Source organism: Gavialis gangeticus, unplaced genomic scaffold (genome assembly GCF_001723915.1).
Source record: "Gavialis gangeticus isolate Ggan-Ray unplaced genomic scaffold, GavGan_comp1, whole genome shotgun sequence".
NCBI lineage: Eukaryota > Metazoa > Chordata > Crocodylia > Gavialidae > Gavialis > Gavialis gangeticus.
The window spans coordinates 72,681,136-72,696,736 of NW_017729033.1; the positions used below are offsets into that span (position 1 = coordinate 72,681,136).

General features: G+C 41.9%; 1 protein-coding gene across 1 annotated transcript in view; it reads right to left on the reverse strand.

The window, feature by feature from the left end:
* Positions 1-2,017: 2,017 nt before the first annotated feature.
* NMU (neuromedin U) overlaps positions 2,018-15,601 on the reverse strand; it is a 31,382-nt gene continuing 17,798 nt past the window's right edge. The window contains exons 8-11 of the mRNA XM_019525866.1: positions 10,472-10,534; positions 6,241-6,294; positions 2,882-2,921; positions 2,018-2,218 (exon numbers count right to left, since the gene is read on the reverse strand). Of these exons, the coding sequence (XP_019381411.1) occupies positions 2,886-2,921; positions 6,241-6,294; positions 10,472-10,534 (153 nt within the window). The 3' untranslated portion in view covers positions 2,018-2,218; positions 2,882-2,885. The remainder of the gene's footprint in view (positions 2,219-2,881; positions 2,922-6,240; positions 6,295-10,471; positions 10,535-15,601) is intronic.

Below are 15,601 nucleotides of genomic sequence, written 5' to 3' on the forward strand. Positions count from 1 at the left end.
TGCCGCCGGGCGGATCCATTTGCTAATAAAGGCGGTGGCAGCGTCGTTCGCGCCATAGGACCCAACTGTCTGCCCCCCCCGCGTGAAGGAATGGTTTGCCCCCATGAGGGCGCCCCTGGCGGCAGCACACTGGGGCGCAGCCATCTCAGCCCTAGCACCTAGGGCGGGACGCCGACAAGGGCTGCGCCCTCTCTCACGTGGCTGCTCCAATAACATCTTCCTACACCTAACCAGTTCAACAGCTTTTACATCCCCTTCCTCAAACCCATCTTCAGCTTCCTTGAATGCTTTTAGAGTCCTTCTTTCATATGGTTTCACTTAAAAGAACAAACCAAAAAAAGGGTCCTCTTTTGTTCAGTGCAGAAGCAAAATATTTCAATATTTTGTTTCTGTTCAAAATCTTTATACGTAGACACTGAGAGCTGTCTCAATATGAAAAATGTTATGTAAGAATTTGTTCAACATTGGTGTAACCTGGTGCAAGAGAAAGATGGGGCAGGGAAAGGTGCTAAGAGGGGCTCAGCAGGGCAGGTTGCTGTTAGCAACCCAATGCCTACTGCTGGCTGCAATGGCTCAGTGAGAGCTGCCAGCGCAGCTGTTGTGTCGTGTCCTCAGCAAAAGGGGGCTGGTTCCCAGCCCTGGCAGGGAGATGTGGGCCTAGCAGATTAATTTGAGCATTTGAATAAAGCCCCTGGTAGTGTGAGACTCCCCGCCCACCGCCACACCTTATGTGCATGACACAATTAACTGGTGCAAAAGTAACAGTCGCTCCATAAAAATATCCATCCAGCTATAAAAAAGCCAAGCAGCTACCAAGACAGTGCTTGGAAAATACGCAACAGCTTTATATATGGTTTCTATTCAGTTAATCTGAATGCGTGGTAGGGACCTAAGAGTGATGTGGTAGCCGCGATGGCCCAGGAATTATGCAAGAGGCAAGGACGTCTTAGGGCAGTGATGCTCAACCTTTTTTCCCTGGCAGGCCATATAGGTAGTGCCCAGTCTGTCCATGGGTTAGATGTAGGGTGGCCATCGAGGTACTGTCCCCACCACCATGAATGTTGCATGCCTCCAGAGACTGGGTGGGGCATGGCGAGTTCCCGAGGCAGGGGTGGCCGTCGCGGCAGCAGGGGTATTGTGGCAGCAAGCAAGGAGCTCCCAAAGACATCTGCAACAGTGTCGGAGGCAGGGGCGGGCCAAGTGGTGTCGGCTGTGGGGAGAGGGAGGGAAGGGTGTGCTAAGCGGTGAAAACTAGAGGACCTAAAGGCATCCAGTTTCATATCAATAAAGGACAGAGGACCAGAAAACCAGACTGTCCTCTATGAAACTGGATGAATGGCCACCTTAGTCAGATGTGGACAGCGGCCCTGAGCCGGGTGCAAGAAGGGGGTCAGGAAGCAGCCAGCCAGATCCAGCCCTGTGGGGGTGACGGGCCACAACTCGGCCAAATGGGGAAAAGCAGTGAAGAAAAGGGGCACAGCCCAGCCCTGACCTTGCTGTGCTCCGGGAGGGAGTGTTGCAATTTGGGAGTGAGGGAGGGTGGCCACTGCTCTCCTGTTGCCAAATTTCCCAGCTCATGGGGAGCCCTGTGGGCCAGATGTGATGGCTCTGCAGACCACATTTAACCCTTGGGGTGGAGGCTGAACACTCCTGTCTTAGGGGAATAGCTTTTATATAGCTTGTACATGTGAGTGTTTGCAGGAACTGATTTTCCTCCTTGACAGATATTAAAAGGTATAAGCCCTTCAGTTAAAATGGAGTTACTCAAAGTATCAACATGTATAAAGAATAAAATGTACAAATATAAGCCTATATTGTTGGTATAAATCTGCACAGAAACTAATAGATTAGGTATAACATATTATATTACAAAATAATTTAAGTTGTATTTTCTACCAGTTAAGTTGTACTAAATAATCTAAGCATTCAAATGTATTATGTAAAATAGAGAATTCTTCATTAAAACCAACTCTCTACTTAGTGCATAAATAACAAAATAACACTAGAAACAAATCAGTAATTTTAAGATGCTTTTAATGCAGTCAAGAAATTAAAGAAACATTTGCAATCTTAACCAAATCTAAATTTAGGAACATTTACATTCTAGTGATTTTTAAGAATTGTACAAATGGTAAAGAGTAATTTTTGTGAGGGAATCCATTTTGTCCATATATTCTGTGTTCCCACAGCAGTGATTCTAGGTCAGGAATCAAAAATTCTGAAAGAAAATAATGCAAAACATTAGTTGTTGATATGCTTCTATTATGCTATGCTAAATGTCTATAATGTAACAGCTTTAAAAAAACACTAAATTAAAAACACATCATTTCACAACAGGGGCAAAGAAAATGTAGCATGTACTTTCCCAAGATTTTTTCTCATGAGCTGAATCATTTGGGGTTCAATCCTCAAATCCTTAATTTCAGTGTGAATTCTGCCTGTGTACAGAAGTCTTTTAATGATTTCTGGATCAAACTTGTAAAGATCACAAATTTTCAAACAGAGGTGACCCCATCTTTACCAAATTGATTTTCAGCTCCAACATTAAGCTAGATGCTTCCTTGTTCACATGCTAGAAATTTACTTATTACTAGTGATAAACTAGAGATTTTTACGTGCCAACTTTTTAACTGCTTGAAATACGTTTGGCTTAATTCTTACAGGTGTTGAGCATCTGCAGCTCCCATTGCCTTCAAGTTGATGGGCAGGTACCAAGAGCTCTGACCCTGATCCCAAAAAAATTATAGATATCTCAAGTTGGCTATTCAAAAATCTCAGCATCCCAAATTAATGGATATTTTTTCAAATATGTATCTTGGTTTCACTATAAAAAGGAACAGGATTTGAATATAGGTCTTCATTAAAAATATGAAATATATACCTTTTTAGCGGAAACCTGCTGATCTCCTTCCATTGCGTGGCTAGAAAATAACAATATCTGATAAGAAATTAACACTATAAAACAGACTGGTGTTTAAGTAATGCCCCAGATAATCCAATACCTACTGCATTTTAGATTCCTTGATTTGTCCCATATATTTTACCAGATAATGTCTCAGTTAAAATTAAGATATCTTTGTTAAAGTATTGGACAATGTTTGTCCATTTCTGCAAATCAACTATGCAGTAAAATTACAACTGATAAGTGTTGCAGGCTGCATTGTGCCAAGTCCTGCATACATCTTCAAGGGGAAGAAGATGGAGGCATCTTTTCTGCAAGGACTAAACATGACTCTCAAGGTGTTGTTGGCTTTGGCCCTTTAAAACCCTGAATAGTTCAACTTTTATACATCAGGGAGCACACGCAACCTTTGAGCTCATGTATTAGAAAACACTCAGGTCCTAGGACTTGAGTAGAAAATCCACAATTAATTGAAAGGGTGTAACACAGGGATGGACAATTATCTGGGCCTGAGGGCCACTTAGGGAGTTTTGGTGAGCTATAGCAGGCCAGGTTACCTGCTTCCACCCCCAGCCACATAGCTTACCCTAAGGGGCTCTCTCCATGTTCTGTTGGGCGGCTGGGACAGAGCCATGGGCAAGCAGGAAGCAGAGTCTGGGAGCGGGCCAGGGAGGTGGGGCTGGGATCATGGGGCCATGACAGGGTGGGACCAGGGCCCAGGGCAGAGCCATGGTCCGCTCCCTGCATGCCCCTGCAATGGGTACCAGTTCCACAGGCATGGAGGGGCATGTAGGGAGCAAATTGCTGCTCTGCTGTGGACTTAGGCCCTGCACTTTCACCGCCCTGTGATCCCAGGGTCTCCATGGAGACCAGCTAGGACCCTGGAGGGCAGGGCACGCAGCCAGAGAGATGGGATAGGGCCATAGGCAGGTAAGCAGGGAGCAATGTCTGGGAGTGGGACCAGGTCTGAGATCTTTAGGTGGTGACAGTGCGGGCCTGGGACACAGGGCAAAGCCATCATCCACTTCCTGCATGGCCTGAAACAGCACCTGTCATAGGGATGTGCAGGCTGCAGATTGTGGCTGTGCTCCAGGCCCTTGCCTTGCATTGTTACACATGATCCTGGCCCCTTCTGCCTGCCCTGTTCCTGGACACTGCTCCCTGCCTGCCTGCAGCCCCATCCCAGCCATGCAACCTGCCTGTGTGGGTCCCACCCCCAGTGGTGGGTATGGGGCAGACAGGCTGGGGCCGGTGGTGGCGGCAGCTGGAAGGAGCTGCCATTGCCGGGGCTGCCAGGAAGCGAGTCCAGCCGCACTGCCGCAGCCCTGCTGCGTGCCCATGTGTGGCAGAACTGGCTGCATGCGCCACGGCCCAGACTGCCCCCTGTGTCTGGACCAGGTGCAGCCAAAGGACCTGCTGCAGGCTGAATAAAATCCCTTGGCAGGTTGGATCCAGCCTGTGGGCCATATTTTGCTCACCTGGTCTGGCAGTAAGGCATTATCATGAGACATTGTTGGCTTGGAACTCGAATCACTACCTTGTCTTTTAGAGTTTCAATTTAGTGGCTTTAAGACACTGCACAAGATTCACCTGTTTTCTCATGGGGGTTTTTTGGATATTAAGGACAGGAGCTTATGGACTGGCATGGAGTTTGATCAAAGGTTCAAGAGGGCAGAATTGAAGGTTGACTGGAATTATGTGTATATGATGTCTAAAATTAATTGCAATGTCAAACAGATTACTTTGTAGAGTATTAGATTTGTTTATAAGAGTTCAAACGTACTGTTTAAAACATTAACTGTACTGTTTAAAGTAGTTTAAACTACATTATTTACAAAGAGATTAAAGGATTTAGGAACCATCCAAAAATTGGAGAAAAGAGGAAGCAGGGAGGGAAAAAGAACATAAAAAAGAAGGTAAGAAAGAATGGGATGCACAAATGAAGAAAAAGAAACATGGAAGGAAATTAGAGAGGAGCAGACTGAAAAGGGAAAATCAAGAATGGAAGCCAAAGTACCAACATTCATGCTGAAGAGAAAACTTTTGAGAAATTCTAGGTTTGATTCTTCCTCTCCAAAACGCTATTGTTGCTCTGAATTTAGCCTATTAAGATAATGCTGAAACTTGAAGTTTCATGCATGAGAAACAAATATCCAAAATATGCACCCCCTCTGCCAGATAGTTTTCTATTTAACTAGAAAGACAATGTTAAAAAGTTGACAAAAACTAGGAAAAGTCAATATAAAATGTTACATCTAATTATCTTTAGCTTAATCCTTCGTGCTAAAAAAGAACAATAAAAACTCAACAGCATGAGTTATGGATGGAGAACGGGCATTCTGATGAGATTGTTTTTATAACCGCTTTACAGAAGTATGATTAACAAAACAAAGTGTGACAAAAGTAGAAAAATCAAGTGTAGAGTGAGGCTGGTGAATATATAAATTATTAGAACAAAGCATATCACTGCATTTATTATGTATAATATGGAAATGCAATTTTGAACAAAGCCTATAAGATAGACAAGCATAATTTATGCCTGTCTATCATGGGTTCTAAATCCTTTTTAGTTCAAGGACTTTATATGTGATAATCAATAGCTTATTAAGAAATAGCATGGTATCACATCTATTCAGAATAAGCAATAACATTGCATAAAAATGTTTTTACTGTATTACTGGTAGGAAACTTTACGATAATTTCTTTTTTCATTTGGTAAATCAAATCTTTTAGTTGTTTTCTTGGGGGCAATTTTCCCATGTCAAGATGCTGACACTGAATCAGGTTAAATATTTACAAACATTGCTAGCTATATTTGAGAAGTCCTCAGTACACACTCTGTCTATTATGTTGTTCAATATTTACACTGCAGTAGCACCCAGCAATTCCAATATGCAGGGTTTGAGTTACACTTTGACTCTTGAGGGGGCCTGCAAAAAAAAAAAAGGGGGCTGCCCATCATGACACCCTAATAAAATTGGAGACCCCTTCAGGCTATGATTTTCAGATCTTACAGGGGGGCTTTTGTTTCTTATGGGGGGCCTAACCCCCTGAGCTCTCCCATAATTCAAACCATGCCAATACAACAGTTGCACTAATCACTTTACAAACACGGGTTCTCTTTCTGGTAGATTTCACTTATTGAGTTCAATGGAAATTGAAAGTGTTAAGCATTTCTGAAGATGATAGGTGGATAGGAATGCTGATAGAACCTCAGTTATAATAAGTCCTTGCTCCTGAAACAAGTTCCATTAGCATATATTCACTAATACCAAGTATGGTACTTCTCACAATGTAATAAAGCTGCGTTTGAAAATTAAAAAACCAAACAGTCATACCCTGAAAATAAAGTAGCCCCTACTCTGAATCGCTCCAGGCCCTTGATATTCCTCCTGGAAAGAAGAATATATTTCAAATTACACATACTTGAATAACTGAATTAAAAAATAAAACTGTGAAATGCAATTAATATCCAGAACTCATAAAGAAAATAATAAAATTTCACACTACTTTGTGTTAATTTCTTTTCTGTATTAAGGAAGAAAGGGGAAGTTTTCTAGCAATTGGTCTTCTCCATTACATATAGCAACCTAGTGACTCATTATATAACACCACTGGATCCCTTACTAGGCATGGTTTATGTCTTTTTTTTCTCTTAACACAGGGGAACTCATTTTCAAGAATAAATTCTGAAGGCTATATAACTTGGTCACAAGAAATAAATAAATGAAAGACAAATTCTGTTTCTACTTTTGACTCAGTTGTAGTTGCTCTAGAAATATACCAAGATGGATGAGCAGAATTTGATCTTGACATTCCAAGTTGCATCTCTCATATTTGTAACTGTACCAGGAAACATCCTGAGAATTTTTGTGTCGTGGAGCTTCTATCTCTATTCATTGTACAGGGACAAAAGGAGGTAGGATTTGTAAACTTACAAAAGGAAGCAGTTGGATTCTGGCACAGGAAATTGGGATATTGGACAAAGCAATATGTAAGAGTATAATGATGCTGACTATATTTATATAGTCCAAAATTATTCCAAAGCCTAGTAAGAATACAATTCCATCCAGTACAGTGGCTCTCAAACTATTCCAAACTGTGACTCCATATGTCATCAACATTTTGGAGACTATCTGTTTCATTTAGCTATAAGACAAAGGAAGATGGTCATAACTCCATTGAACTTGTTCACACAACATTGAGAATCTACAGTCTAATTAACCACACAGTAAGAAGGAGATGTGCATAATGTAAAAGGTCCAGTCCTGAAAACTTTCCATGCATGGCACTACCAACAACTTCACAAAGAGTTCCATTCACAGATAACCTGTAGGATTGAATCCAGTATTTTTACTGTCTTTGTTGAAAGCAAATATTTGATAAAAGGGTACCCGCTGAGGGACATAATCAAATCACTTTAATGACAAGATGGTTTAAACGTCATGCTTCCTATAACAACCTCAGATTTAGATTTATCTATTTATCATGAACTCTCTCACAGTTATTGGTATTTCATGATCAACAACTGTTCCTACATCAATGTATCACTTAGATTATAATCACAAATTTCTCTGGTACAAAAGCATTTGTTATACCCTATTACTGTTTGAAGTGTATGATAGCAAGGTACACCCAAACATTTCCTACCATAGGACTCCTTAGATCCCAGGAAGCTCACAAAAGGAGGTAAGGCTTCAAATTCACATAATTCTTGAGTCTTTTACAGCATGTTGGACCTTGTTCTGAGTTTACAGGAGATATTATTTGGCTACTGGCTTTGATTTATAGAGACTGTCTGTTTCATGTTCCCTATATGCCTCTTTCTAGAATTAACTATATTTGACACATCATCTGTATTAGTCTACTTAGCTTATTTAGTTCATTTAAAAAGGCTAAGAAAAGAGTGTGTAAAGAAGGTTCTCTAGATGGCCAATATCTGTCATTATATATTATTTTCTGATGTGCTATAGGAATACACATAATGTAATCAAAGGGAAAAAGAATATCAAACAAGGGAAAAGTGTAAAATAAATACATAGAAATGCAATAAATATCTGTGTCAAAACAAGGAAACAAAGAAACATAATATAAAATGAATTAAGAAAACAGCTGACATGAAGAGTTTATTTTATAGAATTAACATCTAACATGCTCACATCCTCTGTTGATAACCTGACACTTCCTTTGAGGGGGAATTAACAGTTACACTACTCAAGTTCATATTAAGTATATGGCATTAAGAGAACACTGAGTCAAAGTCTTTTTGCATCTGCACAAAACTCCAAAGCTTCCAGGGGCTGGAGCAATTCAAACAACTTGCATATCTTACCCATCTCCAGCTGCTCTAAAAATCTCCCACTGGACCCCTTTCATCTGTCTGCCTTGTAGGTGGATGTCCTGGAAATATTTCCTTTTTAAAAATCAGAATAGTCTTGCAGATCCCATCTTTGGACTATATTCTCCCAAACCAAATGTAACCCAAAAGGAAGCAAAACCATAGCAAAGTTGATGCTGGGCTAAGCAGAGGGTAGGTTGTGTACAGGAGGTTGCTTTCCTTCTCTACACAACCATCCTTCCCCTGTTTGTGTATGATCAAGGCCAGAGGCAGAAGGTGTATGTGTAACAGACAGTATGCCCCTTTCATTCTCCTAGTTTCCTGTTGCCTAGGCAAAAGTCCAAACCACTAAGTTATTGGGTGACTAGGCAAGTGCCTAAATAGATTGTACCTCTACTGAGCACATTCAATAGGTGTACATGGGCTTGTGAAAAAGAGCTGAATTGCAAACTGTGAATAAAAGTATGTGCAGATATTACACTTAGATCAATCAAACTAGGGTTAGGTCAATCTAAGTGCTGAACCATACATATGGTTGGAGAGTTCAGATCAGACAAAAAATGGCCAACCCAACCTTAGTTCACCTGAGAAGCTGCGCTATATATATTGGATTAACCCATGCTCAAACTAACTGAACATATGAGTACATTCAAAGATCAGCCCTGGTCCTAGGAAAGCCCAGCCACTCAACCCCAGCCCTGAGGCTGTGCTTTTCCTTCCCTGTCCCCACCTTGACTAGGCTATATTTAGCCCTCCATCCCCACACCCATGGATGGACATCCCCCCCTCCCCCCGCCCCAGCACCCTCCAAGGACCACCCCCCATAGACCTGCCAGATCCTTCCCCCTCGTATCACCAATCCATCCCTGGATCTGCCAAACCCCACCGTGGACCAACTAGACTCCCCAATCCCACCACCCCTCCCTCCACCCCAACTTATTTAGAGCACATTCTCAGAATAGCTCTCGGCACCAGCAAAAATGTGCACAAGTGGAGACCCAATCTACAATCATGCAGCTTCAAGTAAGCCATGTAATTGTGGATCCAGTTCCAGGGATGTGTGCACATGCCTTAAGTGCCAAAAACTGCAGCTACATGGCACACAAATGAAATACAAGAGTCAGGGAATGTTTGCATAAGTAATAATATGTTAGATGATGGATTGTTGAGTCAAGCTTTTTCTTAATTATTTTATCAACTACTTACTAAAGAAAGGAGATCAATTTAGAGAGGTCTTACCTGTTACAGAAAAAAATATTAAAATACTAATTCTATAAGCTGAGGTTGTAAGAACAGTATGGAAGATCTTCAATTAAATATTACTAGATTAACACACCTACAATGGAAGCAAAAAAGGGAAAAAATGAAAGCATCTAAAAGAGACTCTTGTCAAAAAAAGGCTGAACTTTAAAAGACAGGTAATTTCTCAAATATCTTTGGTATTTATGCTTCCTGAAAGAGTAATGTTTAACAAGATAATTTATGTTCACAGCAAGAAACCAAGGGAATGGTTTTACACAAGATACATGTTTCTATGTAGTGCTCTAATCAAGATTTGTTTTTCTGCCATGCCCTGCATTCTTGGCATCCAGAAGACTGGAGTTTTTTTCATATTCCCATCACTGCTATCAGAATTTATACTGTAAAGTGCACTCCTCAGCCATATTTCTATCTTCCTTAGGTAATCAGGTTTGTCTGAATGTTGAAAATTTGCAACGCTTAACCATGTGAACTGTACATATAGCTTCAATTTTACAATGCAAAACTTTAATTAACAAAATTCTGTGAAAAAATTATTACAGATTCTAATGTTAAAGGCCAAATTCTGACACCTTTTTCACGCAGAGTAGTCCCTTATTGTGTCACAAATTCCACTGAATTCATTTTTGGAAAATGATAGAAGAATCTTTTTATTTGTCTGTTAATCAAGTGAAATGTCTATTGAAATCAATGAGAAGTTTATTTGAATAAAACCTAAGTACAACTTCTGTAATTTGACTCATATTCCTTTACTGTATTGTACTATATCCATGATCACAAGGGCTAATCCTGTTCCCTGTTGCTGGCTGAGTAAGGTATATCCAGATGTCCAGTGCCACTAAGCATATATGCATGCCATGATATTTTTGTCAAATTTAACTTATTAAATCAATGTAGCAAATGTTTCAGGTTGTGTGTTTTTGCCTATGGGAATGCTTTACTTTTAAAGTAATGTTTTTAAGTGGCACTACCTTGTTACGGATCTGGGGAAGGATCATAAAATTCTCTGGGGAGGGTAAGGTCTCTGTTTGCACCTGGGATGAAAAAGAAAGAAAACATTTTGTTCAGTTTTTACAGTTTGTGTAGCTGCCTTCGAACTGCCAACATAATCATGTTGCCACATAGTCCTTTCACAGGAAGTGATAAAATAAGCCAACACAAGTAAAGCAGCAGACATAGGCTACTCCCCTACCTTCCCTTCAGGAAGGCTACTTATTGGATAGCATAACTAACTAGTGCAGAGAGGGGCAAGTATATCAAATAAGGATAATCTCATTCTCAGTTTCAGACATCTTTGTATGTTTTAGTCTTGCTTGTCTATCAAGTCCATTGTTAAGATGCTCAAGCACTTAACTGCTTATACCCATAACTACAAATAAGAATATAAAACAAAATTAAATGCATAACCTAATTATAGGGGTATAGGTTGTAGCTGTGTTGATCTAAGGACACAGGCAGACAAGGCTCTTTATCTGATATCTTTTATTAAACCAACTCAAATAGTTAGAAAAATTCTTTTTTGCAAGCTTTTGGGTACAAATACTCTTTGTCAGGCCAATTATAACCTACTTATAATCAATCCTACACCGGAACTGGGACAAAGTTAAACCAGAATAATTAAAATAAGATTGCTTACTAATGGAAAGTGGAATCTCCTGCTGAGGGAAAAGACTGGAAAAAACACCTAAAACAAGTGAATCTTCAGGCAAGACTACCTTGTATCACAAGGATAAATTGTTCTTTAAAGGCACAGTGAAGGGCTCTGTGGTGTGGAGGTCTATTGTCTCAAGCAGGACTGTTCAATGACTGACAGGACAGTCCACTAACTGCTAGGTCTTGTCAACACTAGAAAAAATAGTAACTATATTATATAGCCCTTGACCCGCAGGGTGCAGCTGAACAAGTGACAGCACTGCAGCTAAAGCAGATAGGGGTCAAACATTCTTGATATCAAGTCACAAAAACTGCTTGTTGTAGGTTGACAATTTGCACATCACCGTCTTTATTTCCTTGGGGCAAAAATGGGACACACCCATTGCCCATAAACCCCACCATTAAAGACCACAACCCCATGCCTTTTTGATTGGCATATATGGACTCCGGGGGGGTGGGCTGTCCACTTTCTGGTGGGCTCCACTTCTTCCTTGGTCTGAGTCCTGGCCCTTTAATGTGGGCTTGGACTCTCTTTGTTCTCAGGCCAATTGACCTATTTCTTCCTTCAGGACCTTTGTTGTCTTCCTTGGGGTTTCTTCCTCTGTCCTAACCTCACAACCCCCATTCTGGGTGTCTGTCTCTTATCCATTCATAGCTGTGGTGGACACCATCACGGTCCCCTCTTCTTCTGGCTGCCCTTCTTGTTGAGGCTGCACCAGAGTTAGGGCTTCTACAATACCCGTGTCATCTTTGGTTGCCTCCAGGAGCACTACTCCTGTAGCTAGACCCAGTTTGTGGGTAACTAGCCCAAACCTTCTAGGTTTCTTGTGACCTTCCCCCATAAGTGTGGTTTAGCAAAGGAACTTTCTTTTCCATATCTGTCCACCTGCTTTGACAACTCAAGTCTCTCCTCTCAAGAGTCCTCATGTTGGGTAGTAAGTTTTGCCAGGTCCACAACTCAGTCCTTCTATTTTTTGGTTGACTCGAGTGTGTTATTCCTACAACTTCAGATTGAAGCATTCCATTTCTTGCCCGGTCTCCCCTTCAGCTGGTTAATCTCTGCACCACACCCCAAAGGTCCAGGTTCAATTGCCTGTTCAACTCCTAAACCTCTTTGGTCTGCTGGGGTTCTGTTTTCACTGCCTGTAACTGTGCCTGGGATTCAGCGAAGAGTTAACTCAATGCCTCTACTTTCTTCAGGTAGCTGTGACATTCAGGACTGGACATCTCCAAGTGCGCCTTTAGCTATGCTTTCAAAGATTGTATTTAGACTTGGGACCTTTGAAACTCCTCTTCAGATACTGTTAGCTCTCCACACCTGCTCCCCTCTTTCCAAGCTCTCCTGCAGTGCCTGAAGGATTCCTTCTGCCTCAGACAGAGTGGCTCAGTGTTGCTAATGCTGTGCTCGTAAAAGGCTCTGAGCTTCTTTTGCCTGTTGTAATCTAAGTGCTGAATCAAGCGACCCAGTCTTCACCTGCTGCTTCACCACTTCCAGAACCTTGTCCTGAAATTTTCATGGCCCCTCATTGTAGGTCTGCTGGAAGGGGACAGTGACCTTGGAAAAACAGGAAGCCATGTCTGCTGGGTGGGAGCACAGATCGCACCCAGGTGCTGCTCTGTCTCTTCGCTTGCTCTGTCAGCAGCACACAGCTGTTCCTCCAATGCTCTCTCAACTGTAGCTGACACTTCTATTGCTTGCGTATTCCTCTCTCACAGATCCTTACTTTCAGGGTTCAGTTGGTCCGCCATCTCCTTTAGTTCCCTGGCTTCATTTTCGCACAAGGAGGCTAGGTCTGCTTTTTCCTGGAACCTTGACCATAGCTGGCTCACTTCAGCTCAGTTAGTGGCCGAACAACCTTTATTTGTTCCTTCTTCCCCTGCATGGCCTGCTTCCCTGAGGATTTCCCTGGATGTGAATTTCTTTGTGAATTATGTTTTCTCAGCAGTGGCTTCCAGCAGCTTCATCTCTAGCACACCAAGTTTTTCTTCATGCTCTTCCTGGGAATTCAGCCGTCTCCAGGTCTTCTATTGTCTCTTTCTGCAGGCACTGCTGCTGTTCCCTTAACTGCTGCAGCTGCTTCCTCTGGAACTCCTGCTGTTGCAGCACCTCCAGCCCCTTCAGCAGGGCTCCTGTCTCCATGCTGGAGTTCACTTTAAGCTGCTGTGTTCTCTGCCACGTGTAGTGGGTTGTCTGTTTGCACAGAACAGTCTTTATTTCCATGGGGCAAACTTGCCCCTTAGGACACAACATAACTCGTAAATCATCAAAGACAGCAACTGAAGTTGCAAAGGCACCCTGCAGTCTTTTCCTGGACCTGTAGAAAGTGCTCTGGCTCCATGCTGCAGTTTCTGCCTCATAGCTTTCTCTCTCTCTCACTCTCTCTTCTCCAGGTCCTCTTCCTGGGTGCCTCTTACTCAGCCAATTATCCTCATCATCCGCCCCAGTCCTCCTAGGCAAACATGCAATCTTTCCTTACCACCTGCAGCTGGGCTGCAGCTTCTGAGACATGCAGTCTGCTACATTGCTCTTAACAATATACTAACTATTTCTGTGGGTACTAAGTGTTCCACTGTAAAAGCAGAAAGGCTATAGAACAGGGGTGGGCAAAATGCAGCCCACAGACCAGATGCAACCCACTGAGCCATTCTATCTGGCCCGCAGGGCCCCTAAAAAATTTAGAAAATTAATAGTTATCTGCCCCAGCTGCCCGTCCTGCAGCTCTCAATGGCTTTCCAAAACTCAGTAAGCGGCCCTCCACCCCAAATAATTGCCTGCCCCTGCTATAGAACAAAGGTAGGCAACCCCCAGCACTGGCGCCAGAGCATGGCACGTGAAGGCATTCTGTTTGGCATGAGCACCTCAGGGTGGATGGCAGAAAAAGGGCCAGAGCTGTGCTGTCACAACAGCAATCGGGCCCATTGGTGCTCCTCTGCTATCCGCCCCTGGCATGCCAACATCTTGCAAGTTGGGTTTAGGGTATTACTGTGTTTATTCAAGAAAGTACAATTTTTTCCATAAACAGCATCTGAAAACATTGCCTAAGATGTATTTATAAAAGGAATGAGATGAGTCCTCTTGGTATCAGAGGTATAAGTTAAATTGAGTACTAAGTGCTTTCAAGATTAGAAATGGGTAACAAATATAATACAAAAATGTGTCCAATTGGACATCAATTTTACAACATGCACAAAAGGTTATACAAAATCCAGTAATACACAAGCCTTATAAAGGCCTGATTCTGCAAGGTGCTCTGTCAGTTTCATTAAAAGTTGAGAGTAGAATCTTTTGGAATACCAAAAACCTTGTATCTACTCATTAATTTGAGATAATTGTAAAGTACTTTTATTACTATTAGATTTTTTTTAACAGCTTTTCAGTATGGTAAAACATCTTCCTTCAGTTCTGAAAACAAAATACTGTATTTACTCAAATATAATACAAGGCCCTGCAATCAGCATGGGGAAAAAAGCAGCTCATCTTACATTCACATACAAGGAAGCCTCATTAAATATATTATCTATCATTAAAGTACTGCTAAAAACAGCAGATGCTTAATAATGAAAGATAATTATGAATTTGGTGAAATACAGCCAAACTTGAATAAGACTACAAAACACATGGCCCACACTGGATAAAAATGCTGACTGGAGCTTACCAAACAGATAGGCTAATCTATTAATCAGGACAGCTAATCTGGACAAGAAATATAGTAGCAGCCATTGTGTACAGTCCCCCTCAGTGCCAACTCCTATTCAAGTCATGGAGAGCTACTACACTGCATACATTTTTACTTCCTCTTCACTCCCACAGTTGATCTGTGTCTTTCTTTCCCATTTCCAATATTCCTGTTTTTTCACAAACCTTAAATGCCTGGTAAACATCACAAAATGGGACCCCAAACAGTTCACCCAGAATCCCTCTGTTGCCCCCTCTCTCAGACTGTCACATATGATTGGGGGTGGGGGGGAAAGGCACAGAAGCAGGGTATCTGGAGTACACACACATACTGAGCAGTGTTGAGCTGTGGCATCACCATGGCTTGAAACGCTGTTGAATCTCCTGGAGCCCAGCCCATTGAACTATATAGTAAATCATAAGCCTTTGGGTTTTGGATCAATATCATGCATAGTTTGTACTATATATAAATAGGTACAAAAGTGCTGCTTAAAAGCATGTTTATGCAGTACCTGTGCTAAAACTTGCAGCAGTTTCAAAGAAAGTGAAATCCCTTAATTCTGAATGAACTAAGTCTATGGGTACTACGGGCGTATCTACACATCAGCATGTAGCAATGTTACTATGGACCCATGCTTTAGTACTTGCTTTTGGAAGTACTAAGCATAGCACAGGAACGGCCTGTACTGAACCATGCATGTGGCACACAGTTAGATTTCACCACTATGTTGCCATAGCAGCATGCGAAAATGGGGGGGGGGGTGCTGCTATG